Source organism: Catharus ustulatus, chromosome 3 (assembly GCF_009819885.2).
Source record: "Catharus ustulatus isolate bCatUst1 chromosome 3, bCatUst1.pri.v2, whole genome shotgun sequence".
NCBI classification, from domain to species: Eukaryota; Metazoa; Chordata; class Aves; order Passeriformes; family Turdidae; genus Catharus; species Catharus ustulatus.
The window spans coordinates 112,549,169-112,574,958 of record NC_046223.1 but is presented as its reverse complement, the minus strand read 5'-3'; the positions used below and the strand labels follow the sequence as shown (position 1 = coordinate 112,574,958).

Below are 25,790 nucleotides of genomic sequence, written 5' to 3'. Positions count from 1 at the left end.
TAATGTTAAAATAGCTTTTCTGTATGAATATAGGTTCTTTTCTTCTAATAGCAAAAGTTAGACGTAAGTTTTTTAGAGATAGTATGCTGAAACTACCTGCCTAATTGAGATAACAGCCCGTGTGATGGGGTCCTGCAGCTGACACAATTATCAACGCTCACCGGCTGCAAAAGGCCGGGACCACCACCCAAATTAAAAGATGATAAGAAGAGGATTAAAACCACCAGCCACGAAACGCGCATGATCTAAAAAGGCGGACCCAAGGAGTGGGCATGCTAAACAGTTCCCAGAAATTTTTACTATACATGAGGGACTATGAATATGCAGCAGGTTGATGTATTGTGAAGTGAATTTAAAGGGGCGTTTTCGAAGCAACCGTGTGCTCCGGCCGTCTTAACCCTTTGTTTTATGCGCGTCTCCTATTGTCTTTTTATTAAACCTCGCCCAGTTCCTGCCCCTGAGCTGCAGGGCGGTGCCGAGCGGGGACAGGAGGAGCTGGGATCGGACTCTGCTCCCGGGCCAGCCCGGCTCCGTGCCGGGCACAGACCGCCCGTCCTTCCGCACAGGAAAAAGGTGAGCTCGGCAGCCACGGCTTCCTAAAACTGCTGTTTTCAGCCACTGCCGGCAGATCTCAGAGCTGGAAACTTGTATCTCAGTTCCCGTGGTTTTCTGTGTGTTTCAGAGTAATGTAAATATTCAGATCCTCTTGGTATTTTGGTTTTGTTTTGGGTTGTTGTTGGGTTTTTTTTTACATTTTGTGGGCCTGCTTCAAGCTGCAGAGACAGTAATTTATTAAAAAAACAGTTAATGAACGCTGATGAAAGAGGGACAAAACTTCCTTTCGCATCTTATTTTTAACTGACTAAATTTGGACCCAATTAAAACAGAAGAAACAATTGTTACGGGGTGGCATCAGGTGGGCTTCCCATTGAGTTTTTTTGCTGATACAGGCAAATTTTGTGGGACTGGATTAAATTATTGAAAACAACGAATAGACAGCCAGCCTCAGAAAGAAAAGCCTTTAAATTGCATTTTATACAAATAATTGGAAGTGCTTATTCACCATAAAATAGCCACAGAGCACCACCCTGTGGGGATTGACATCCCTGTGGTTTCAAGCTGTTTATCATTCTGCATTTGCAGTCTTACCACAAAAAAAAAGACATCAGTGATTTTTACAGAGGGCAGGGTGGTCTGTACACAGTGCTGGTTACTCGAAGAGGCTCTGCCCTGCAGCCCATCCTGTGCTGCTCTCAGGAAGTAACACAATTGTTCCTGTTGTGATTGCCTCTCCTTCTCATCTCCTTCCACCCAGCACCCAGGGAGCAGACAGAAAACTGTTCCTCATTTGATTTTACCAGGCAGGAGGAGCCCATCTCAACAGCTGCTGGTGCCAAAAGGATCCCAGGAACAGCATCTGAGGAGGTACCTGAAAGACTTCTGCAGCAGTGAGATCTTGTACCACAGAAAATCACACACACAGGAATCACCTCCTGAGGCAAGGGAAATAAATAGGAATTTTTTTTTTAAAGCAATTTGTTACCTTTCATTGCTGAGATTTTTCCACTGCACTTTAAGTGTGCCTGTAGTCATGCAACATTTTTCAGGTTTTGGTTTTGTTTTTCTCAGAGAAAATGTTTGCAGCCCATTTTGATTGCCCAGGAGGCCCAGAAAATCTTTATATGAAAGGAGTGATGAAACCAGACCCAGGAGAAGGAGAAGTTCTTGTGAAGGTCTCTGCCAGTGCTCTGAATAGGGCCGATTTACTCCAGGTATGTGTACATTAAGCAGATTTATGCACCTAAAAACAACACAGATTTTTCAAGCCCCTCTATGAAGTCTTGACAGATCTGATGAGTTAAAAGAGTTTGAACCTGGTGATCATTTGAGAGTTCATAAGGCTGAAAGAGAGATGTTTGTTGATTCAGCAGATAAATGTTTTTATCTGAGTTAGTGCAGTGCTGGGCTGGCATGGAAAGGCAGCTGCCTTTCAACAAAACATGCAAAACCAAAGCTCTGGATCTTTCTAGATCTTAGACCCTTTTCAGGATAATTGACATGAAAAGGAAACATTCCAATGGCACAGTTCCAGTGGGAGAAAATTTATTCAAATTCACATTCAAATTATTAGTTTGAGCTGCAAGCCATACTCTGCAAATTGAGACCATAGTACCTCCACAGCAGGGATTAGCCTGGACAAAGGGGACTCACAAATATTTCAATTTATTCTTAAATATTAAGAATAAAACTTAGGAAGAATAATAATTAGGAAGCAGAGATGTTTCCAGAGCTTAGAAGACCTCAAATTATTGTAACATATATGCAGAGAGCAAAATCAGGATTAAACAAATAGAAATTTAGGCTGGAGACATGTGAATGAAATATTGCAGGTCATTACACCACTGATGTTTGGTTTTTCCTTCCTTGCCTTCTCTTTTTTTTTAACTTTAGAGGAGAGGGAAGTACCCTCCCCCCAAAGGAGCCAGTGATATTTTAGGCCTGGAAGCAGCGGGGCGCGTGGCTGGGCTGGGTCCCGGCTGCTCGGGCCGCTGGAAGATCGGCGATGCAGTGATGGCTCTGCTCTCCGGGGGAGGCCAGGCACAGTTTGTGACAGTGCCCGAAGGCCACCTGATGCCAATTCCCAAAGATATGACTTTTATTCAGGCTGCAGCCATTCCTGAAGCCTGGCTAACAGCATTTCAGCTGCTCCATTTTGTAGGTGAGGAGCATTTGCCCATTTATCCCATCAAAACAGCTCATCTTCCTTTCTGTTACAAAATCCTCTCCTTGTTGCCTCCACTGGAATGTTGTTTGCCTTCAGAGAACCTTTTCTCTGTCACCTTGCTCTTGTGGGTTGGAATCCAGTATGCCAGACACAAATCCTTGAATCTTGACCACCTCTCTCAGGTGCCAGCCTACCCTGCTGATTACATATTTACAAAGAAGGATATGGAAAGATGGTCAGAATGCTTTTCATCTGTATTTCTCAGTTTGAATCACTGAATGTTTGGGTTGAAAAGGATTTTAAAGATAATCTAGTTCCATTCCCCTGCCATGGACAGGGACACCTTCCATTAAGCCTAAACCCTGAAATTATTCTCATGTTTTCCACACACTTGAAAACACATCTTACTTCTAAGGATCTGGCTTCACTGCATGGATGACCATATGCAGAACTTTATCCCTAATTGCTTGTGTATCTACAGTATGCAACATCCAGTATCTTGTTTTACAGAGAGATTATTTGTAGGTAAAATCCACTCTGAGCTGATTTAAAATAGGCAGAAGCCCACACACTTAATTTTAAAAATATGCTGCCAAGGTAATAAACAGTAGCACTTGCCAGGGTTTTCCACAGGCAAGAAATAACCTTCCTTAGCAGTAGCATCTGAAAGACTAAATAAGGAACAAAAGTTCCAAATGTAACTTCCCTGCAGACTTGCTTCAAGCAGTGCTGCTTCCTGGGGATCAGTAGGAGGTTACTTGGTGCCTCACTTTCCAGAGCAATTGGTGAAACACAAATTAATGCAACCAATAGACGGTAAAATGATTGGTGGGACTGGTCTTTAATGTTACCCAGCATTTCTGGTATTTCTCTGTTGATGAGTGCCTGATTTCTCAATATGAACATCCTCCAAGTGTGTTTCCTACTGATGGCATAAAAAGGCTGTGACTGCACTCACTTAAGCACCTTGGTCACAGATGCCCAGAACTGCACACGGCCAAGACAAAGTTCTTCCACTGAGGCTGGTAAAACCATGTCCTGTCAGCACACTGCAACTTCTGCTACTTCTGGACTTCTCTCTTTTATGAAGGCTATGAGGATGTCCAATCATCCAAAGTTCAATCAAGGGCATCTCTTCCAACCTCCTCTTTGATATCTTCCAGACTCTTCATGTTGTAATCCAAGGTGATGCCCAAAGGGTGACCACTTTCCTTATGCCCTCCTCCAGGTAAAGTACAGGAGGGTGAGAGAGTGTTGATCCACGCTGGAGCCAGCGGGGTTGGCATGGCAGCCATTCAGCTGGTGAGACTGGCGAAGGCCATTCCCATTGTGACAGCAGGAACTCAGGAGAAACTGGAAGCAACAGCAAAAGCTGGAGCAGCTGCAGGGTTCAACTACAAGAATGAAGACTTCAGTGAAAAGGTCTTGGAGTTCACCCAAGGTAAAAACCTCTCTGTGAAAGTGTGAATGAACTCCCAGCATGTAGACACACGCTCAGTTTCAGCTGTCACTCGGTGATGGAGCATCCAGTAGTGTAAGTACAACCTGATATCCTGTTCAGCCAGAACGGGCCTTTCCTTGGTTTACTTGTGCTGGGTTCTGCATGGCCTTTGTCTGTGTTCATCTGGGCCATAAATATTGTGCCTTGTTATTGCTGCCTCCCCAAGGAACTGTGGGACCAAATCCTTGCATTTTGGTGTTTGAATCATCACAGAACCATAGCCTGGCCTGGGTTGGAAATGACTTTAAAGATCATCCCGTTTCAACTCCCTTCCACTTGACCAGATTGCTCTGAGCCCCATCCAACCTGGCCTTGAGCATTTCCAGGCGTGGGACAGCCACAGCTTCTCTGGGCAACCTGTGCCAGGGCCTCACCACCCTTAATTCTTAAACTGTTGGAAAAATACAGCTTTTCTAAGCATTTGAGGTGGTTTATGCCTGAGTTTGCTTATGGGTAACTGATTATTCTTTTTCTGTGCCTGATTCTGTAATTCCTTACAAATCACTGTGCCAATTCCTAATCTCAGTAGAAAGATAAATAAGAATAGTAGGGAGGGTTGATTCTGTACCTATAAATAACTAGGTTTTAGTCTTGCTTGAAATTATCCTTAATGCAGTTTGACTTCATTGCTGAAATCTCTTCTGTTTTTACTCGAGGTTCTGGAGTAGATCTTATTTTGGATTGTGTTGGTGCCTCATACTGGGAGAAGAATCTCAACTGTCTGAGCACTGATGGGCGGTGGATTATCTATGGACTGCTGAGTGGAGGTGAAGTCCATGGGGATTTGCTGGCAAGGCTGCTTTCCAAAAGAGCCAGCATCCACACGAGCCTGTTACGGTCCCGAGACAAGGAGGCAAGTAGTGGCTATCAGCAGTGTATGCAGTTTGATTTTAAAATTCATGATAGTTTTGAGAGATTTCTTTTAAAACCAGCGTTAAACATGTTCTTGTCAAAAAACTGTTACTACATACTTGGGAAAATGTCACAAAACTATGATATCATTTTTCTGTTTTTATCAAATTCCTCCCTGAATGAGAGGAATGACACCCAGGACTTCTTAATGTACTTGTTGAGTACCGTAATTTAAATATTTGGCCCTGGATGAAATAAAAACTCCAGTGACAGAGCAACTTGATTATGTCTGAGGAGGGGAAAATAAACATCTCTATTAGGTCACTTTTCAAAGTAGTAACCGAGGTCATTTGGATGCCCATTTACCAAGGAAAATTGGCTTTATGTGGAATATTCTCAGATATGACAGTAAAAGATAGGCAGTGCAGAGCCCCAGGGTAGATTCTGTGCATGGTAAGACAGTTTACAAGTACTGTATCAGTTTGATTTAAATGGTTCTGCACTGAGCTCACACCACTTGCTTTTGGAGAATTTCATTCAATTAAGATGTAATAAATCTAAAAGCTTTCTTCTTCTTTGTAATCTAGATCTGTCAAGTGCTTTTATCTCCATTTCACTGTGAGAATGTCAGGAGGTGTCTCCTTGAGAGCTGTGTATATTTTATACGCCGTGCTGAGACACCTCAGCCAGTGAAACGATGAAATGACCTTGCAGTGTTTTTATTCCCCAGTACAAGGAGCGGCTGGTGAGAGCCTTCACTGAGGAGGTGCTGCCCCATTTTTGTGGAGGGGCTTCCCCCCGTCTCCAGCCCCTCGTGGACAGCGTCTACCCCCTGCACGCCATCGCTGAGGCACACAGGGCTATGGAGGAGAACAGGAACATCGGCAAAATCGTCATCGAAATCCCCGTTTGCTTCAAGAAAGGGCCGCCGCAGTAGCTGCTCCGGGACAGCCGCTGAGGGGTCTGCACTGCGGCCATCCCGCCGCTTCTGCTCCACAGCGGGACCGAGTGTGGGTGGCGAGGAAGGGGAAAAGGGAAAAGGAAAAGGAGGCAGCGTTTATTAAAGAGGTTCGCGTGGCAATTCTGGCACCGCGGGTTGAACGTGTGGGGCCGCCACTGATCCTGAGGGGCGGGGGGGGGCGGGGCCGGGCGGGAGGGGCGGGGCCGGGCTGAGGTCACGTGGGGGGCTGGCCGGGCTCGCGCAGCCGCTTCCCGCGCGGTGCACGCCGGGATAGATCCGGTTCCGTGAGGGGAGCGCGCGGTGCCTGCTGGGATACATCCGGGATTCCCGCCCCTCGTTCCCGTTCGCCGCTACTGTCTCTGCTCCAGGCCTCTTTTTCCCACCCGTGTTTCTGTCCCAGGCCGCGGCCCCCACTCACCTCCCGCCAGCATGGCGATGCAAGCAGCCAAACGAGCCAACGTGAGTGCGCTGCCCCCTCCCGTCCCTGCCGGGCTGGGCTCCAGCTGCGTCCCGCTCCAGGCACCCCGCTGCTCTGACGGGAACGCGGCAGCGGGGGTGGAACTGGGTGATATTAAAGGCCTCTCCTAGCCCCAGCTATTCCGTGGCTTAGTGACTCCTTGATTTAGCCCGTAGGCTGCTGGGTTTGAGGTTTGCAGTGCGTGCCTTGGGTCTAACACACCGCCTGTCCTTCCCCCATCAGATTCGGCTCCCTCCGGAGGTCAACCGGATCCTGTACATCAGGAACCTGCCCTACAAAATCACGGCCGAGGAGATGTACGACATCTTTGGGAAGTACGGGCCCATCCGGCAGATCAGAGTGTGAGTATTTCGGTTTCTTTGGACCGTGAAGGGTTTCAGTGCCAGTGGCAGCTGCGTTTCACAGGTTCAATGCCCTGGAGCAGCGCCCCGAGTGCCAGAGGGGGATGTGATGATGCTCTTAACACGTGAATTTGTTAGAAAATTATTCTGCTGGGAGGTGCAGAGAATGAGCTTAAATTTGAAATTAACTTGGAGAAGTTGATAAAATATGAGAGACTGGTTTGCTTAAGTAACTTTCAAATACAGCTGAAGTTTTACCTTGACTTGGGGTAAAAATAGGAAACACAGAAGTTGGGCACTAACAATTTTCCTTTTTATGAAGTGGGCAGGGACACCTTCCACCTGACTAGGTGCTGTGAGCCCCATCCAGCCTGGCCTCAAACACTTCCAGGGTTGGAGCATCCACAGCTTCTCTGGGTAACTTGTTTGATCGTTGTGTGAGTTTTACAGAGTTGTCCTCACTAAGCAAAGGACACCAAGGGGACACGTGCCAGACAGACCCTTCGCAAGCAAGAAAAGACACTGGATGGGACTGGAGAAGTGGCTGAGGGAACAAGGGGCAGTGTAAACACTGCCTGGCTAAATTGGTGGAATTCTTTGCTAACTGTATAAAGGAGAGCCAGTACTTAAGTTTTCTGAAATCATGTGGGCTGGAACAGCATGATAGAGGACACAGAATTGGGATGTATTAGGGGCTTTCCACTGGAGTGATGCACTGGTGTGTTTATCCAGCAGTTTGAGCTACTAATTCATGTAATTTCCCACAGAAATGTCAACACCATCAGTGCCAAGGAATAACATGTAAGCCCCTCTGTAAAGGCTTTTGTGCTTTGTGCAGTGTTTATCCCACTCTCCTCACTTTGGCACAGATCCCAGTGTGGATATATGTGATGCCAGTTGTCCTCAGGAGTTCTCAGAGGCACCTTAGATACAGTTGTTCTGACTGGAAAGTCTCTGTTGCCATCTTTTAGTCAAGACTTTTGTTATCTGCAAACTCTGCAGCCCCTCTGGGCTCATTGCTGTTATGTGATGTGTGTCCCATCCCTCAGGTGAAGGACATGGAATTGGGGCTCCCGTGGGTGCTGGCTGTGCCTTGGCAGTGGGCTTGCACTAGCAGGGCTGTTCTGCCTCTTAAATTGAGTTTGTGATATGCCAGGAGCCCTGTTCCATCCTAGGGACACATCTGATCCAGACAGCCGCTGACAGCCAGATCTTGTATTATTGAATAAAAGCTCATTGCTATAATAAGAGTTAAATTATTTCCAGACACAACATGGCAGCCCTGAGAAAAGCTTCAACAACCCAGTTGTTGTGGAAAGGTGCATTTCCCTTATGGAGCAAAATACAGCAAATTTTCCTGTTGTTTCTGGCTCTGAACTGTTTGGTGTGGAAAGCAGGGATGTAGTTTAATACCTAGAAAAAAACAGCAAATTGGTTTTTAGTGAAGTTGCATTAGTTCAGCTAATCTCAGTCACTGTGAAATAAATTCTTGTTCATTTTATCTGACCTTGGTTCTGTGCTTGCTGTGCAGTGGAAATACCCCTGAGACCAGAGGAACAGCCTACGTGGTGTATGAGGACATCTTCGATGCCAAGAACGCCTGTGACCACCTGTCAGGGTTCAACGTGTGCAACAGATACCTCGTGGTTCTGTACTACAATGCAAACAGGGTACGTGCACCTGGGCTGGGGAAGACACCTCACACAAAAACAACCCCAGCATCACTTTGTAAACACAGGTGCTTGGGTATTTTTAAGAAATAAAATCCAAATTGTTAGAGGGAGTGAATGGGATACATGGTCAGAGTTTCATATTTACTTGGTGATTTGTGTACATAAAAATGACCCTTGGACAAAGGATGTGGAAAAGGTTTGTGGGGAGTGTACGCTGCAGGAGAGGGCGCAGAGGCCCCACAATTCACAACACATTGCAGCAGGAGGTGAGATCTTGTTTATGGATAAAAAGTCTCCAGTTCTCATCGTCCTCCCTGTCACTGACAGCATCCAGGGCCCTGCAGCATTCTCCAAGGACTAGAATCAAACAGTGCTCTGTGGGTGTGATGGTGATGGACTTCACACTGATGTGGGTTGCAGATACTGGGAAATAACTTGTCATAAGATGAGAGGCTTATTTTGTCTTCTTACATCTTTTATTTTCCTAATTGCAGGCATTCCAAAAGATGGACACAAAGAAGAAAGAAGAACAGCTTAAACTTCTCAAGGAAAAATATGGAATTAACACAGACCCACCAAAATAAACTGATCTTTTTTGGAAAACTTTTTTCAAGCCCTACCATCGAGTTCTTGGCCTCAACATAGGAATTCTTAACAAAGTGTAGTTTTTTTTCTCTCATAAATTTGATGAAATGCTATATGGATTTTTATATCTTCAGATTAGGATTAAATAAATGTAGAGCACACAGAGATCTGCTTTAAGATTAAATCCCCCCAGGCTACATTGCTTCTCTGTGCTGAGGGTGACCTGGCCAAGGCTGCCTTGACCTGTTCCTAGCAGGAGCTTTCAAGAAGGGACCAAACAGGTTCTGTTTGACTGAACAAAGCAAACGCAAGCCCATGTTTGTAACAAGTTTCTTTCACAAACGGGAGAAGATGAACGGCTTTTAAAAGGATGCAGCTGATAAGGGGACTTCACTCCAAGTACCTTGTTCCCAGCGGTGGTGTGTGCTCTGATCAGCTGCAGTGAAACAATCCAGCTCTCTGCTCTGTGTCCCAGTTTGGACTGAGGATTTGGTATGAATTGAAGAACACATGACCAAGATGAGACAGTAGATGAAGGTTTTCATTTTGATACCTGTAGTGTGATTGTTTTCTGCTTGGCATGGTTGAACTGTAACACATTTTCTGTACATACATTTTTAGGGGTAGCATCTGGTGAAGGAAAAGCAAATTTACATTTTTTGGCTCTTTTTTTAGTACTTCTGTCCTGTATATAAGTTGTATGTGATCCAGAGTGTGCATAACCAGTATCTTTTGGAAGTGGGAAAGAATAACCTCTGCCTGTGCTGAGAACTGGCTGGGAGTTGTGTGAATGTGGGTGGTATTGTGCCATGGAAGGATTCATCTGCATGGATGTGATGTTCCACTCCCTGAGCAGACAATTCCCATCCAGTGCAGAAATCAGTATACTTTGCCTGGGATTTGTAATTCAGTTGAATTTGTAATGACAGTAGAATGCACTGTCATAGAGGAATGCTTCTATTTTCTGAAATTACTTTTTTGTTGGAATCTCTCACTTCAGGAACAACACTGTGTCCATTTGGTGAAAAAATAAATGTCTGCATCTTTTGCTTTTTTTCATCAAGGCTGGCTTCGTGCTGTGCTCCTGCTGCATGTACCCTGTGCTGTTAGACAGGAGTGTGGGATGAGGCAGGAGCTGTAGCACATCCATCTCCCTGGGTACAGGGATGTCCTCATGGGAGAGCACCCAGCTGTGGGAACAGTGCCCACATCTCACCTGGAGGAGATCCCTGGCAGCTGCCCTGTGCTGAGCCCCTCGTTTGGCAGCTGGAAGGGACTCACAGCAATACCCACAGTTCCTAGCTGGAGCCAATGAGAAACTAAATACTCATCATTTTGCACTGAATGGTTCTATTTTCTTCATTCCTCAAAGAAACTATTGCAAATTAATAGATGCTCCAGAGAAAAGTTCAGTAATGGCTCATGAAAAGCAAGCTCTGGGGGAAAGCAGCCACAATGGCTGAGGTGTGATTTCAGCTTGGAGCTCCATCCTGCCCTGGGAACATCCCACTGGAGCAGATCTGCCCTGCTTCCCTTGCACACAGGCACTGGGGCTGTGAGCCAGAGCCATGCTCAGTGTGTGCTTAGTGCACAGTTCCTCCTCCTGCCTCTGTCCCTTCAAACCGAGCCTGTTGTCTGCAGCAAGAAGCCGTGCAGGCTGCAGTAATCCCGGCTGAGCTCAGGAGCAGGCACTGGGAGCCCAGAAGCTGGGTTAGATGAGCAGTCCCTCCCTCCATGGCCATCACATTAACACAAGGAGAGTGTTCTCAGGCAAGAACCAGATTGCATTAAAAATATTTAAATTAATTAAATACTCCTGGGAGATTTGCTTCCATGTGAGCTTTTCAAGGATTCCAAATTGCTCTGCCCCCATACATGTACATTTTATATATATAAATACATGTATTTATATGTGCCATGTATATATGTACACATCCATGTACCAACACTTGGATAACTGAAATCTTTTGTACCAACTGCTGGGCATTGAGAAGGCTCCTTGCTGAAATGGGAACTGGAGGTGCTTGTTGCCATGCTGGATTTATGGTTCTAGTAAGTAATGAACACTGGTAATAAATACCAGAGTGCCAATAATGGTGCTGTGTGCTGCCAGCCTTGTTTTAAATCATATGCAAATACCACATTGCTTCTGTCAATAGCAGAGACCGTGGTGCTTGCACTGCAGTGTCTGTTTTGATGAGGATTTGATGTTGTTTGAAAAACATACATAAAAAGCAATTCTTTGGGGCAATAAGATTAATAAAAATTCCTTCAATGAATCCTCAAGATCAGCAGCTTTTGATTTCTCTGAGAGCTCAGCTGCCATCTTTCATTAAATATTCCATTTCATAGTTTTCTTCCAGTGCCTGTTCAGGGCTTTCAATGTCCCTGCACATGTAAAAATGAAATAATAATTTGTACCTGCAAGACAGGGGGAATGGAAATGGAATGCCCAGAGGACTGTTTTGATGAGATCTACTCAAGATTTTGTTTGAAATGTAATATCAAAGAACAGGGAAATGAGTTCAGCTCATGAATGGCAGAGGGGCAGCGAATAAAGCAGATGTTACCAGCCTTGCACTCTGCATCTGTGCTGGTTTTGTGTATGCTCACTTCCCGTTTAATTTTTCAGGAAGTAGGACATGAAATTAAGACTGGAAGGTCACTTTTTTCCATTGAATCTGTTTAGAAATTAGTAACGAGAGTATACCTGATTACCCAGGCAATGACAGTAAATCTTTTCCAATCCATTATACAGGGGTAATAATTTTATGTACTGTGCTGATCGATGATACAATTAAATAAATTAACGCATTTGCAGTGGAATAAAGAGCTGAAGATTACATTTCCTTGAAGACTTAATTTCCTTAAGTATCACAAAGCACAATCAGTTTTCCTTTCAGATTTTTCCTTTTTAATGAAATTGGCATGAAAAATGTAATAATCCCTGTTTCCAACCAAGGTCTCTGCAGAGAGGAGACAATGAGGGACAGATTCATCAGCCAGCTGTAATAAGGATTTTATGGAGTGGGTAATGGCTGGTTTGTGCTGGGAGGGCTGCAGGGAAGAGCACAGTGGCAGCTCTGCAGATAGAGGTGATAAGATCAGTGATGCTCGGCTCTCAGAGCCCAGCAGGAATGTGGTTTACCTGGTGAGAAACCTGCAGGAGTAGAAGGACTGAGCCATGCCCTGCCCTTGCCTCAGATGCAGCAGAAGCTCCCAAACAGCAAGGCCAAAAGAGGATGGAGGGAGCACGGGGCCATTCCAGGATCTCTCACACGATCCTTGGCATTGCCATTCACTGCTGGGGCATTCAGGAAAGGGCCCAAAGCCAGTGCTGCTCTCTGGGGAGACCCCACCTGCAGAGCTGCATCCAGCTCCAGGGTTCCCAGCACAGGAACAACATGGACCTGTTGGAGCAAGTCCATCAGGATGATCACAGGGATGGAGCACCTCTCCCATGAGGAAAGGCTGAGAGAATTGGGATTGTTCAGCCTGGGAAAGAGAAGCTTTGGGGTGACCTAACTGTGGCCTTCCAGTACCTGAAGGGAGCTGACAAGAAAGATGCAGAGACTATTTACAAAAGCCTGGAGTGACAGGACAAAGGGGGAATGGCTTCAAACAGAAGGCAAGGTTAAATCATAAATTACAAAAAAAAATTATTTACTGTGAGGGGTGGTGAGACACTGGCAAAAGTTCCCACAGAGGTTATGGATGTTCCATCCCTGGGAGTGTTCACGGCTGGATGGTGCTTCAAACAACTTGGTTTAATGGCATGTGTTCCAGTCCATGCCAGGAGGTTGGAACAAAATTGTCTTTAAGGTCCCTTCCAACCAAAACCATTCTGTGATTATATCACACTTTGGGCTTTTTTTTTTAATAAGCAATTAACTTAAACTAGGCCATTGATAGGAACAACTTAAATCAATGCGCTGAATCAAACAGTGTTTGACAGGCACAACAAAGCCACACCACCTTTAACCAAGACTTTGGGAGGTGCAGTCTGTGACCCAGTGGTGAAAGGAAGGCCAGCAACAGAGGCCAGGGCAGTGGCAAAGGAGAGCTGGATCTTTTCAAATGATTTGGGAAAGCTGGTGGACATCAGATCCAATTACCAATTTTTAACAGGAAGTTAGCGTGCCCTAAATAAAAGAACTATTAGGGGATGTGTAACCCAGCTGCTGCAGTGACCTGAGATTTCCACCAAAAAAGGGGTTCTGAAAATCCCTTCATTTCTTTATGGAAAGCAGAGTGAGAAAAAAATTTACTCCACTCAGTGTATAAAAATTGGTAAGATATGGATCTATGGGTTTATTAATTAACAAGCTGAAATAAATGCAGCTTTGTGGGTGAAATTAACATCTGGAGAGAGAAGACCACGAGCCATGGTCACTGGCCAGCTCACCAGTCTTGCTTTTCTGTTCTCATTCCCTCTCCAATTCTAGGAGGTGTCACCTGGGGTCATCTCTGTAGCTTTGCTGTCTGACAGCCCAGGCTGGGAGTGTTCTCCTAACACAGATACAGAAACAGCACAACTGTCTGAAATTCTACCATCCAAACATCTGTTAGTAGAAAACCATGCAAATAGTTTATAGCCAAGTTAAATAAAAGTAACATCATGACCCATTGATGCCCTGGTTTTCTACAGCAAAGAGGAAAAATGAGCCTAATGGAAAGAAATCAGACAAGGCAAAATAACAGCACAGAGAAAGCTTTGCTGATCAGGTCCTGCTCCAAATGCAGGTAAGTAACAGTCAACACATCTTCCTGTCTCCAGAGCAGAAACCAGCATTTCATAAATTCATATAATAGCAAATGAAATGAATATTGCTGAGTCTCAGGTGCCAGAGGTCCAGTGCACACGGTCAGTTTGCAGCCTTTGTAAACAGCAGCAGCTGATGCAGCCTAAAAGCCCTGCAGTATTCAGTGGCCACATCATCCCACAGTTCACATTTCTTTTGAAAGGTGGATGCACATAATCCTGGTCTCTTCTAGCCTTGCTCAGCTCCAGTAGAAAATACTACACTAGTTTTGCTGTTGTAAAGGCACAAAATTAGACCAGCACCGTGTGTCTTTGACAAGCAGCACTTTCTGTCTCTTCAGCAGCCAAATTTTGGCCAGAGTTGAGGGGCCATAGAGGCAGGGGAAATGCAGAGTCAGGAAAACTATCCCAGCACCCCTTACTTGCATGTCCCTGGTACCTCTGGTCCGCAGAGATCTTCCACTAGGCCATCACTAATAGAAGCACTGCATGGAGCTACAACTATTTAATGTAAGAGGAATAATTAATGAAAAATGGGTTGATGATTGAAAAACTTCTTGTACAGCAAAGAGCATCCCGGTAGCCAGAAGAGAAAAACAGGATGAGAGTTGGTAAAGTATCAAGATTTTATTGTTTTATATATATACTTATAATTCTTAAATGAGACAGTATTTTTTAAAACAGCAGCAAGCAGAACGTACAAGTTGAGAAAAGTGGCAGCGCAGGTAACTCTGTTTGGCTAATGCCCGTTCATGTACAAGGCGTACATTGGATTTTTTATTTTTGAGCACCTTTTGTGGTTTTTATTTTTTCTTGGTTTAAGTGTACAGTAAGGCAGTGGTTTTTTCAATAAGGAATATATATATATATATATATTTATATTTATATATATTTTCAGTCATCACTGTGAATTCTTCGTACATGCAAATTAAATAAAATGTACAACTTGGAAATGTTACACCCGGAGATATTTTTCCTCAGAGCAAAGCTTCTAATAAAAGGCAAATACAGACACCACAAATTTATAAAAGAGAAGGAAGGCATAGGAAACCAAGAGTCAGGCGCTATTGACAGGACAGCTTGAGCAGGGAAGGTTGGGATTCCAGTGAAGATTCCTCCCGCCACTGCAAGGCAGGAAGGAACGGATGGTTATTAACAGATGTCTCCAGCCAGCTCCCATGGCAAGGTTCACTCTAACCTGAGAAGCTCCACGTCAAAGAGGAGCGTGGCATTGGGAGGTATGACCCCAGGGTGGCCTGTGGCTCCATAGGCCATCTCAGGTGTGCAGGTCAACTTTGCTCTTTGTCCTAAGCTCATCTGGGTTTTGGATGTCAGAGAAAGGAGAAGACAAAAAAAAAACCAACAACAAAAAAACAAGATTAGGAGGAAAACAAACAAACAAACAAAAAAAATTACTACCTGGCAGATTTATAGATTCAGGGAATGTTGGGATAACCAGATTCATAGAACTGTTTAGTTTGGAAAAGACCTTGAAGATTACTGGGTCTGGGGCTTGGAAGGAGAAGATCTTTAAGGTCCCTTCCAACCCAAGCCACTCTATGATTTTGAGTCCAAATGGTTTTTCTTCAAGCTGAAGCTGCCATAAACAGCTCAGGCATGGGCATGGGTCTCTTCACTACTTTGGCCCCTCACAGCAGTTATTTAAACTGCCAGAACCAGCCTGGAAGTGACACAAAGTCTTTTTAACAACATGTTTGTGTACTGGGGCAGGCTGCAGGAAGTCTGAGCTCCTTCTGCAGAGCACAGGGTACAAGGAACCATCAGCAGGCACTAGGAAAAGGCCCTCACAGCTCTTTATTAATGAGAGATCAGTACCCAGCATAGCCAGGTTCAGCACTTATTTCCCTAAACTCAGTTCAAGCCCCATGGTAACCATCTCACTTATGCTCCTTATCCAGGCAGAGAGCCCTTGCCCTTGGGATGGGCAGGAATGCTGATTTCCCTCACTCCAGGCTGGCTCTGAAGGGTACAGCTCACCTAGATCTGGAGTTATCTACTAACTGGGTATTTTGGAACATTTTCAAACTGCTGTTCATGCACCATACACTGACGTTGGAATATTCAGTGGCTAATATGAAACATTTCTTGTTTGACAAGAAACATCCCAGTTTGAAGCAGTGATTTTAACTCAGAGCTCTCTCCCAAGATCAGGCACATCACTGGACTACAGATTATGTGACAGCTACTGCTGAGAATTTTTTCAGGTTGAATATTTCAGGCTCTATAAAATATACCAAAACTAGAGAGTCAATTACTTTGGGTAGAAGGAGAATGTGGATATGAACTTTCCCAAGGAGTGCTGATGGCACAGGGCTGAGGATGTCCCAGCCAATGACCTCCCCTGGAGATTTTGTATGGGGCTGGCTGTCCAGTGCTTGGATGTGTCCCTTCAAACCAGGCAGCTGGTAGGTAATGCCTGGGGTTTTAGGGATGAGACAAACTTGAACTGTCAGAAGCAGAGCAGAGAAATGCAGACCCTGCTGACATCTGACAGTCATTACACCAAGATTTGTGAAATCTGCATGCAGGTCATAGGGAACTGCCTTGTTCCAAGAGACTCTGTCCAGCACACTCCCCAAATCCCTCAAACCCTGGGGTGGAAGGAGACAGCCACGAGCTTGACTTGTGTCAGTGATCCACTAGGAGGAGCAGGAGGGCAGTGTGTGGCCACACAGGTTTCTGGAATGGCTCTCGGCCACTCATTTTCTAAGGGACAAGAGTCGGGGACTGAGAGTGGTCAAGGAAGGGATGGACAAGCACTTGTTGATGCTGCTTTATCTGCACTGGCTTCTGGTTCCTACAGCTCTGCAGTCCTGAGCTCTCTTAGGCTTTTCAGCAAAGCAAATAATAAACAGTCCAACTCAAATCCTTCTATTTTTCACAGTCTAGGATTCTTCAAATGGACTTCTCTGGCTGGAGAGAAGGGAATGCTTGCACTGCTTTCTCCATAGGGCTGGAAACCCTTGTCTCTTCCACCTCTCTCATTCCTCAGTGGATTGTTTCTCATTTTGCATTCTTCCCTTCTCTCTATTTAAGCATAAGGAGTTGTTCCTGTTAAAGTTGTTCCTATAAACTTGCCTCCTACACTGAGCTCTTGGATCCTGAAATGGGAAGTCAGGAGGAATCTGCACCCTGATCTCATTCACTCGTGCTCTTGAGCAGTCTGATCACACTTCTTGTGTGCATGGGCCCTCACAGCACTGCACAAAAAGCAAGACCTGGCAGTGAATTGTACTGTGGGGCTTTTAATGTGCTGGGACTCACCCTGTAACAATGGAGGGCAGTTTTCCTTCTCTCTCTCAGCATAGGGTTGGTCAGTGAATGTTTTGCAGCTGGGAGCTTGAAGCCATAAAAATGTATCACTGCAGTTTGGTACCTCATTCAGACAGGGTCAGAATCTGTAGCTGGGTCATGGATGTCATCAAAAAGGGCAGCTTGGGCTTTTATGGAGTAGCTGAATAAGATCATTCCATAAAAAACTGCCACCTCAATATTTTAGAGGCCATTGCTGTCTGTGTGTGGAGCCACCCACAGGGAGGGACAGGGCTTAATATGGCATCTGGGGAGGGGACTTCAGCTCTCCCCTCCCAAATACACACCACAGGGAAAGACTCATGAACAGGGGATAGCCCTGGGTGGGTGGGTGGATGGATGGATGGATGGATGGATGGATGGATGGATGGATGGATGGATGGATGGATGGATGGATGGAAGGCAGAAAACTACAGGAAATACCATTCTTTCACAAAAACACTCCATATACTACTGTGATTTCCACTTGGTCCTGTCACCACTGCCCTGGACATTGCTGAGCTCACACACCCTTCAGCCAGCTCCAGTTTCAGCCAGAACAATTTATTAGTACCTGTGTAACACCTTCTTCAAATCCTTTAATGACTTCTTGCCTGCCAATCTTGAACCTGAAAGGCTTGTTTCTGTCTCTGGAGGAATCAAACTTCTTTCCATTTTGTAGCATTCCTGCCAAAACAAGACACACAGTTTCAGTCTGAGCTACATCTAAATTTAAGTGCTGGAGGAGAGGGAAGGAGTGAAAAATTAATGTCTTGGTCACATCAGCTGCTCATTTCCATTTTCACTTTGAAGCCTCATTCAAAAGGTAGGAGAGACAACTGCAGTGGTACCATACCTTTGTCTTCCTGCAGTTTAAGCTCTAAAACAGATTTTATTATTCTCAATGCAATAGGTTACAACCCACATTGCACCAAACATTGCACAGACATACAGAAGAGCTGTTGGTTGCACAGTGGAGCTCCCTGCCTAAGTGGATAAAAGCAGCCAAGGAGCAAGTGGGAGGCAGCAGAGGAGAGGATCCCAGGACAGGTGCCTGATCCAGGGCTGCCCCTAATAGCCTGTGTTACACAAACAGGGCCATCCCATGTCTGTGAAACCTCTACACAACGTGACAACTGCATGTGTCTGCTCTCATAGAAAGAAGAGACTGCAGTCAAAAATATGAAAACAGCAAAGGTTTATATAAATCTACCACCCTGGCTCTTCCTGTTTTCATTCAGCCACGTGACATGGTCACAGAACACATTACTCTTCCTTTGGATGGGCACTGTTTCAGTCCATGGGTTTTGAACACATGGCAGATTGCTCAGCAAATGGACAAACCTTCACAGAGCACCACATGATTAACTGTTCTCCCTCTCTTTTCAAATTGGGGATAATTATGGTAGCTTTCAATTTAGAAGTACCTGGTACTTAAGATGGTTTACTCTGAATTTTGCAAGGTTGGGTTGATATTTATATACTAGAATCAATCCTTTCTTTGTTGTGCTGTAGAGCCAGTGCTGTGGGCATACACCATGACTCTCCTATGCAAGGAGTTGTACAAAGAGAAGTTCATTAATCTGAGAAAGACTCAGGTTGCAAAGACATTAACAAGTTCAGCTTTGAAAGAAAATGCTGAGAAAATAGTGTCTTTAAGATCCAGTATCAGTCTTACTAGTTTATTTCCATTAAAGCAGTTATATTAACAGATCAGCTTGATGCACAAATTTTATTTTTCAGTGAAAACCACCAGTTATTGTCTAATAACAAAGAGGCTTGCTTACCAAGTCTGTACTATGAATCAAAGGTAAATATGAAGAGATGTGCCAGAATGAAAAACAGAGACTAAAAAGTTCATTTTACAAACTTTTAGGTTTCTAAGATGTAGCCAGCTACTTCTGAGCTAATTACTCAGAGAAAATAGATAATCATGTCAGAGAAAAATGCACTTGCAGGGAGCAATTCATCTGGTTAGATCTAGGGATGTACATTAGGACATAATGAATCACATCCCAGCAGTGCCTATTTCTGTGCAATGAATAAAGGGAAGTCCAAACAACAGCTCAGACATAGATGTCCCCAAATTCATTAGTAGTTAAATCAGTGGCAATGCAGTTCTGGAGTTGCAGTTATGAGCACAGTGTTGGATTATTCCAGTGGGGTTCTCTGTCCAGATATTTTATATCAATATTAAAATCAAATGCCATATTAAGGCAAATTAGCCAATAGCCAAGACCAACATTTGTCCAAGTTGGTCTTTCAGACACACCTGTGCATGTGCCCAAGGCCTTAGAAAGAAAACTATGGAATAACCTGCCCATAAGGAATGTTTCATAACCATTACCCTTAGTGCCTGACATAATCCTTTCGTTTTTCACAGTAAAATAATGAAGTGCTGTAGGTGTGCTCTGATGCAAGTACACAGAATCACAGAATCAATGAGGTTGGACAAGACCTCTGAGATCATTGAGCCCAACCTGTGACTCAATGCCCCCTTGTCAAACTGAGTGCCACATCCAGGTGACTCCACCACCTCGTGGGCAGCTCATTTCAATGTCTAATGATCCCTTCTGTGAAGAAATTCCTCCTAATGTCCAACCTAAACCTCCCTTGGCACAGTCTGAGGCCATTTCCTCTTGTTCTGTCATTTGTCCCCTGGGAGCAGAGCCTGACCCCCACCTGGCCACACTCTCCTGCCAAGGAGTTGTAGGGAGTGACGAGGTCCTGCTGAGCCTCCTCTCCTCCAGGATAAGCACTCCCAGCTCCCTCAGCCACTCCTCACAGGAGTTACCCTCAAGACCCTTCCCCAGCTCCACTGCCCTTCTCTGGACTCACTCAGCCCCTCAGTGTCCTTCCTGAATTGGACACAGAACTCAAGGAGTGGCCTCACCAGCACAGGGGGAAATTCGCTTATTATATAATGGATCAGCTCAGTGATAGCCACAAACCCCTCCAGGCAGGCTGGGAAGCCACAGCAGCTCCTGATCAAGGTTTTCCAGCTACAGACTAGGATGTAATATAGCCTGTACTGGGGGAGGGCAGGCAGAGAGAAGCAGCTCAGGGGAAACTCTCAGGCATATAATATAATCCTTTTTGAAGTATTTGATCTTAAATTTAAGTGACAGTCCTTCCTCAGAGCACTTTTATTTTTAAACACATCATAAAACCTTATGATTCTATGAAATGGAAGGAGACTATTACAGAATCCCAATATTTAATAGTTTTAATATTAAAACTTAGTACTGTCATTACAGTTTGCATGTTCAAAGGAGTACGCAAACATTAATTATCCTTCATATTAGCCCAAGGAGGTAAAGAAGATATTTATTATAAAATAGCCTCAATCTGAAAGTTCAAATTCAGATGCAATCTTCCACACTACTTTATTATGCATTCATTTCACTTTGTAACTTAATCCTATTAAAACTCTTTGCTTGAAGCTCTGATGGTTTACCAAACACCCCACATCAAACCAGTGGCAGAATCAGAATTAACTCTTCAGAGATTCTGACAACAGCTCCTGGACAATGTTTCCCATTTAAAGTAACATTTCCATCCTCTCATGAGCTTGCTAGCTTGATACACCATTTAAAAACTAATTCATTGCACTAGAAAATGCCCATAGAAGATGTGTTAGGCCTTGTAGAAGAAATCAGGCTTTTCTATATTTACAGCAACATTCTATTTTCAGCTGAAAATTCATGAGCTTATGGATTTATAAATGTAAGTTCCTCTGTCATCACCTTACAGCTTTTGGAAGAGAAACTGGGATGCAGAGTCAAATGTGTCTGTATTCACTGAAGCTCTGGCAGGAGGGTCAGTTTTTATGTGAGTGCCCTTAAAATGCACATGCAGCCTGGAAATGAGTCAGAGACTCCATGTGCCCTGAAGAAGTTCCGATACAGATTTAGATGTGAACTTTAGAGCTTTTCTATCTCTGGTTCTGAAAATTAGAGTTGGCTATGCAGGCTCCTGGGAGCTAAAACAGCACAATGCTTTATTTTCTCTCTTGCTAATGTACCAATTGATTTTTTTTTTTTTTGGTGAATAAATTGATTTAGTTCATATTCTTCAACAGGGATGGATGCCCATCTTCAGCCTACATCTTTATTTATCTAGCTAACAGCAAGGAGAAAAAAAACCACAATCAGGAACTCAGCAATGACATTGTTTTGCAAGTCAGAACAGTCAATAAGAGTTTTGACTGAGCAAGGGCATCTATATGCCTATATGGGTACTTGTTTAAAAACCCCTAGGTTTCTGAAAGGGAGCAATCATTGAATGAAAATAATTAATTGCACAAACTTGAGTTATCAGAATATGGCACAGATTTGAACACAGTCCTAACTGAAAATCAGGTTTTAAAAATTGAGTGTAGAAAGACATATCATGAGTCTGACTGAATCACTGATGTTCAGCTCATTGAAGGTGCAGATTAAAGAGTAGATGGATCCTTTTATTAAGGAACATAACCACAGATCCATCCAAACTGCAGGACTGCAATGCCATTTGGGCTAAACTGGCAGTGAAAACACAACTGCAGGTGAGGTTCAACACAAGTTATTACTTCTTATTAAAACACAGGTGTGTCTGCAGCTGTGTCTGCACTACTTTTTACCACTGCACTACTTTAGCTAAGATCCCATCACTGAAGTCTGTTTCCTAAGGGGAGAGGGCTAATGAGATGACACTGTCTGCACTTGCCTAATAACTTCTGAATCTTTGAGCCAATTTCAAACACATTTGGCAGAGGAATAGGGATCATACCAACATTAAGATGCTATGCATGTAATGAAAAAAATCTGCATAGAAAGAAGAGACTCTGAGAGCTTCTAGCAAGAGAAAGGCTCAATCTTTGTTATCAGAGAAAATATTATTGAGAGGTCAGGAATGGAAAGGCTGGACCACAGACTACGTTACATTTTGCTTGCTTTTCTTCTTTCATCTGAGAATGATTTAGCAGGGAATTTAAGCAATCACATAGCACAAATGCACAGAGCCAGCCCAACTGTTAGACACCTAATACCTATTGTCCCAACAAATCTCTGCCTCAAACCATGGCCAAACTGTTATCCACACTAAGGATGGATGGACACTTTACACTGAAGGCCATCCACGGATAGTCTGTCAAGCTTCTGTGCCTGAACCTGGAAAATTCACGTGCAAATTCCACTGCTGATGTTACCCAGTTGAAAGGCAGGAACTTTTCTCAAACTGTCATCCAGGCTACTCCTGTGGTTCATGGAGAAAGAGAGGTATATCCAAGGATGATTCATCTTACCTAGATTTGGATGTTAGGATTGAAATAGCAATCCTGGAACTGTTTATCATTCTCAGTCAACTTACAAAAGGTAAGGTACCCTAAAACAAATGCTGGACTGCCAGGTTTTTATAGGGCCTGGTGAGGCAGTATTAACTCAGCCATCCCTCCCTAAGTGAAGTAGGCAAAATTGCATCCCAGGCTTCACTGACTCCCGTGTTTATTGAATTATTTGTCTCTGCAGTGTTGACAAATTTTGGCAACCAGAAGATGAAGATCCTAATCCAGGACAAACTCTTGATTTCACTAGTTGCTCTCTTTTTATATGTAGAGCAGGATTCTCTTATCTCACAAGTGAGGAGGGGATAAACTGAATTACATAGGTGACTTTCAAAAAACAGCATCATTCATCTATGAAGTATTCCTTTCCCTCATTTTTTCAACCACTAGTTGCCTACAGAATGTAAAGGGAATACATATGCTTGAAGACAGCTACCTCCTGAACACTCTTTGGCAGCAGAAAGAAGGGCAGTAGGACACTATCCTGTTTCATTTTATGTAGACCAGAGGCTCTTCAGGACAAGAACTATATCTGATGCCCCTCAATGCCACCACATTTCCAAGTATGCCCTGTAATCTGCTGTTAGGAACATGTCTTTGGGTTTGGTTCCTAGGACTTTCTGAGGAGTCAATGTTGCTGTGGGTTAAGAATTTTTTTATCTCAAGTGTTTCTCTTTTTCCTCATAAAATATATTGCTTCTATGTAAAAATATATCCATATTCTGTCAGGGGAATGTATCAAAGGCTGGAAATTCTTATCTCCCCCCACCACCACCCCCATTTACAACATGCAACTAATACAAATATCCACTTTTAGCCGGGAAAAAAAATCTGAAATACTGTGGCAAAGCATTCCCTGCATTCAGTGGTGTTCCCACCTTAGCTTGTGGCTGAGTCTCAAGCCAACACACCTGAAATATGTGTGGTTTCCCTCAGGAACAAAAACAATTCCCCTATGTCTTGGTGTTAAACACAGAGATCTGGGTAACAGTTTTCTAGGCAAATACTGTTAGTGCTGTGTGTTTCTTTTTCCCAGGACCTAAATCAGCTCTCCAACTCATTCCATCAGAATCCAGATGTGTATCAGTCAGAGATCTCACACTTCTTCCATTTTAATGTCATTATTATCTCAAAATTAAATTCAGTGTTTTACACATTTCTGTTCTAACAACAGCTCCCAGTAACTTGTGGTTATACCTGGCTGCTCCTGCCACAACACAGCAGCACACGCCTCTGATTTCCTTGATTTGACTTCCAAAGCAAACTCTTCGGGACAAATTTATTTTCTCATTTATTTTACTGATGGCCATTGTAATGGACACAAAGAGTGTTGAATGTGAGCTTGAAGATGGTTTTGTTTCCCATGCTATGGAGGAATAGGGGCCACCTTACTGTGTCCTGTCTGGGGACTTTGGCAAGTGAACCTCAAAGGGAAGCCTTGCTTTTCCAGGGAAAGGTTTAGTACCACTGCAAACACTCAGTTTTATCCTGCTAACATTTTCTCTGCTTAATGTAAACAAAGTCTTATGTGGAAAAAAGGATTTACTGTCTTAGGTTGCATTTTCCTGACTGTTTTCAACCCCTTAAGAAAAAAAATATTAATACTTGAAGGGAATTTTCAGTCTAGAGGGATAATAGTTGAAGAAAAAGGAGGAAGGGGATAAGCACAACTCTGCAGCATGTCAGCTCTTTACCACAATTACTTTGTTTCGTCTAGAAAAGAAAGAGCAAGGACTTGAATGTGCCATTTGTTGCCATGACAAACCGACTCAAAGTGAAGAAGTGGGAAATGGATAGTGGTGGTGGGCACTTCCCAGCTCCTGCCACCACAGTGCACTTCAGTAACACTTCATCTTTTGAACACAGGCAGCCTTGCTGCTTCATTTTCTCCGTGTATTAGATACTCATATATCTTTAATGTGGAGTAAGAGCAGCACCATCAATTATTTATTATGCAGCTGACAGAATGCAATGAAGACACAACAGACAACTCTTCAATAATGCATCACCGTGGGCTATGAATCACTGTTGTGTACAACCACAAGACAATATGAAAGAACCTTGCACTTAGCTCCACTTCACAGCCAGGAAAATTACCTGCAATTGTCTAGTTCACTCTGCTGAAAGGCATTATTCTGTCCTAGTGGCTTTAGGGATTTGCATACTTTTAAGAGAAGGAAAAGGAGATTTACCTTCAAGGGAGATGAGGCTCACTAAGCATATTCTCCATAAGTTGTAAAGAGACCCAAACAATTCCTCTGGTACCCTGTGTCACCTTAAACAGTAATTTTATTTTAGAGTTTGATTCTGTTACTGTTAAAAAGTTCAGCTGTAAAATATACATGTATTGCAGCAAAAGGCAAATTTAATTGGAATAAGCACGGCAGAATCAGGTCAGTGTGGGAATGCTGATGAGGGGGACAATAGATGTCTAAAGCAGCGTTTTAGAGGGAATCTATTAATAGAGAAATACTTTGGATCTCTTGTATTGCTATCCCCAAACACCATGTCCTGTAACACAGGGAGAGGGAATGTTCCTCACTGGTCTGGGTGTTTCTGTCCCTGCCCTCTGGTAGCAGCCCAAAAGCACAAAGAACAGCTCAAGCATGGCTGTAATACAAAGAAGAGAGTCTGCAAGTTTTCCCACACAAACACAAGCAGCAGAGCACCTAGTGCACCATGGGAACAGAGCAATAAAATAATCTCTTTTTCTTTTCATCTTGGTTTCATTCTCAGTCTCATCCTATGCCACATGTATTTCCTTCCCTCTTCCCCTTTTGTTTCATGGTTGCCTGTGTTCTGGGGCTGTGGATTTGACATTTTAGCCTGTGGTACGTACATAGCCGTGCAGATGACCTCCCACAGCAATTTACACACCTGTGTAGCAGGTTAAACCTCACTGAAATAGGTGTGAGTGTCACAGCCACTGTCTCTCAGGGTATGGCACCAGAAGAGCCCAGCGTGGAACTCCAGAGCTCTCAACACAGATCTGGGTGAGGCAGCATGGAAAAACAACCAGAACATCTTCAGGGATTTCTTGTGAAAGCTCTGAGCATGGCTCTGAGATCACATCAGAGGGGACTTGGGGAAAAAGCATCAGGTTCTTAATTCATCCTCTGCTCCTGGTAAGAAACTGCCAGAAGAAACACTTTCCAAGTCCAACATGACAATTTTATCAACAGTTAGGAGTGCTTTAATGATAAGCTCTTCTCAGTTTGGGCTTTTTGTGGTTATCAGGTGTCTTGGTAGAAATGTTTCCTTCTGAATAAAATTTGTG

At 43.9% G+C, this 25,790-nt stretch overlaps 3 protein-coding genes across 5 annotated transcripts in view; 2 read left to right on the top strand and 1 right to left on the bottom strand.

Annotated features, from left to right (window-relative positions):
• Positions 1 to 463: 463 nt before the first annotated feature.
• On the top strand, positions 464 to 6,152 carry TP53I3 (tumor protein p53 inducible protein 3). Of its 3 annotated transcripts, none has more exons than XM_033055619.2 (7): positions 485 to 573; positions 1,316 to 1,425; positions 1,630 to 1,772; positions 2,452 to 2,719; positions 3,954 to 4,166; positions 4,883 to 5,079; positions 5,809 to 6,152. In XM_033055619.2, exons 3-7 carry the CDS (start codon positions 1,635 to 1,637, stop codon positions 6,013 to 6,015), a joined length of 1,023 nt encoding a protein of 340 aa, XP_032911510.1. In that variant the 5' UTR covers positions 485 to 573; positions 1,316 to 1,425; positions 1,630 to 1,634; the 3' UTR covers positions 6,016 to 6,152. The 3 variants fall into 3 exon arrangements, with proteins under 3 accessions (XP_032911511.1, XP_032911510.1, XP_032911509.1); XM_033055618.1 differs by having other exon boundaries at positions 1,316 to 1,498; XM_033055620.2 differs by lacking the exon at positions 1,316 to 1,425 and having other exon boundaries at positions 464 to 573.
• Positions 6,153 to 6,333: 181 nt separating this feature from the next.
• SF3B6 (splicing factor 3b subunit 6) lies at positions 6,334 to 10,175 on the top strand. Its single transcript, XM_033056335.2, has 4 exons — positions 6,334 to 6,498; positions 6,740 to 6,858; positions 8,390 to 8,528; positions 9,026 to 10,175. The coding sequence occupies exons 1-4, from the start codon at positions 6,469 to 6,471 to the stop codon at positions 9,113 to 9,115; spliced, it is 378 nt and encodes a 125-aa protein (XP_032912226.1). The 5' UTR covers positions 6,334 to 6,468; the 3' UTR covers positions 9,116 to 10,175.
• Positions 10,176 to 14,490: 4,315 nt separating this feature from the next.
• FKBP1B (FKBP prolyl isomerase 1B) overlaps positions 14,491 to 25,790 on the bottom strand; it is a 44,463-nt gene continuing 33,163 nt past the window's right edge. The window contains exons 3-4 of the mRNA XM_033056584.1: positions 17,765 to 17,877; positions 14,491 to 15,195 (exon numbers count right to left, since the gene is read on the bottom strand). Of these exons, the coding sequence (XP_032912475.1) occupies positions 15,067 to 15,195; positions 17,765 to 17,877 (242 nt within the window). The 3' untranslated portion in view covers positions 14,491 to 15,066. The remainder of the gene's footprint in view (positions 15,196 to 17,764; positions 17,878 to 25,790) is intronic.

Coding starts and splice junctions, on each gene's coding strand:
- TP53I3 (XM_033055620.2), top strand. CDS start 1,635: ATGTTTGCAGCCCATTTTGATTGCCCAGGAGGCCCAGAAAATCTTTAT. Junction 2,720..3,953: donor TCAGCTGCTCCATTTTGTAG/GTGAGGAGCATT, acceptor GCCCTCCTCCAG/GTAAAGTACAGGAGGGTGAG. Junction 4,167..4,882: donor GGTCTTGGAGTTCACCCAAG/GTAAAAACCTCT, acceptor TTTTTACTCGAG/GTTCTGGAGTAGATCTTATT.
- SF3B6 (XM_033056335.2), top strand. CDS start 6,469: ATGGCGATGCAAGCAGCCAAACGAGCCAAC. Junction 6,859..8,389: donor CCCATCCGGCAGATCAGAGT/GTGAGTATTTCG, acceptor CTTGCTGTGCAG/TGGAAATACCCCTGAGACCA. Junction 8,529..9,025: donor TGTACTACAATGCAAACAGG/GTACGTGCACCT, acceptor TCCTAATTGCAG/GCATTCCAAAAGATGGACAC.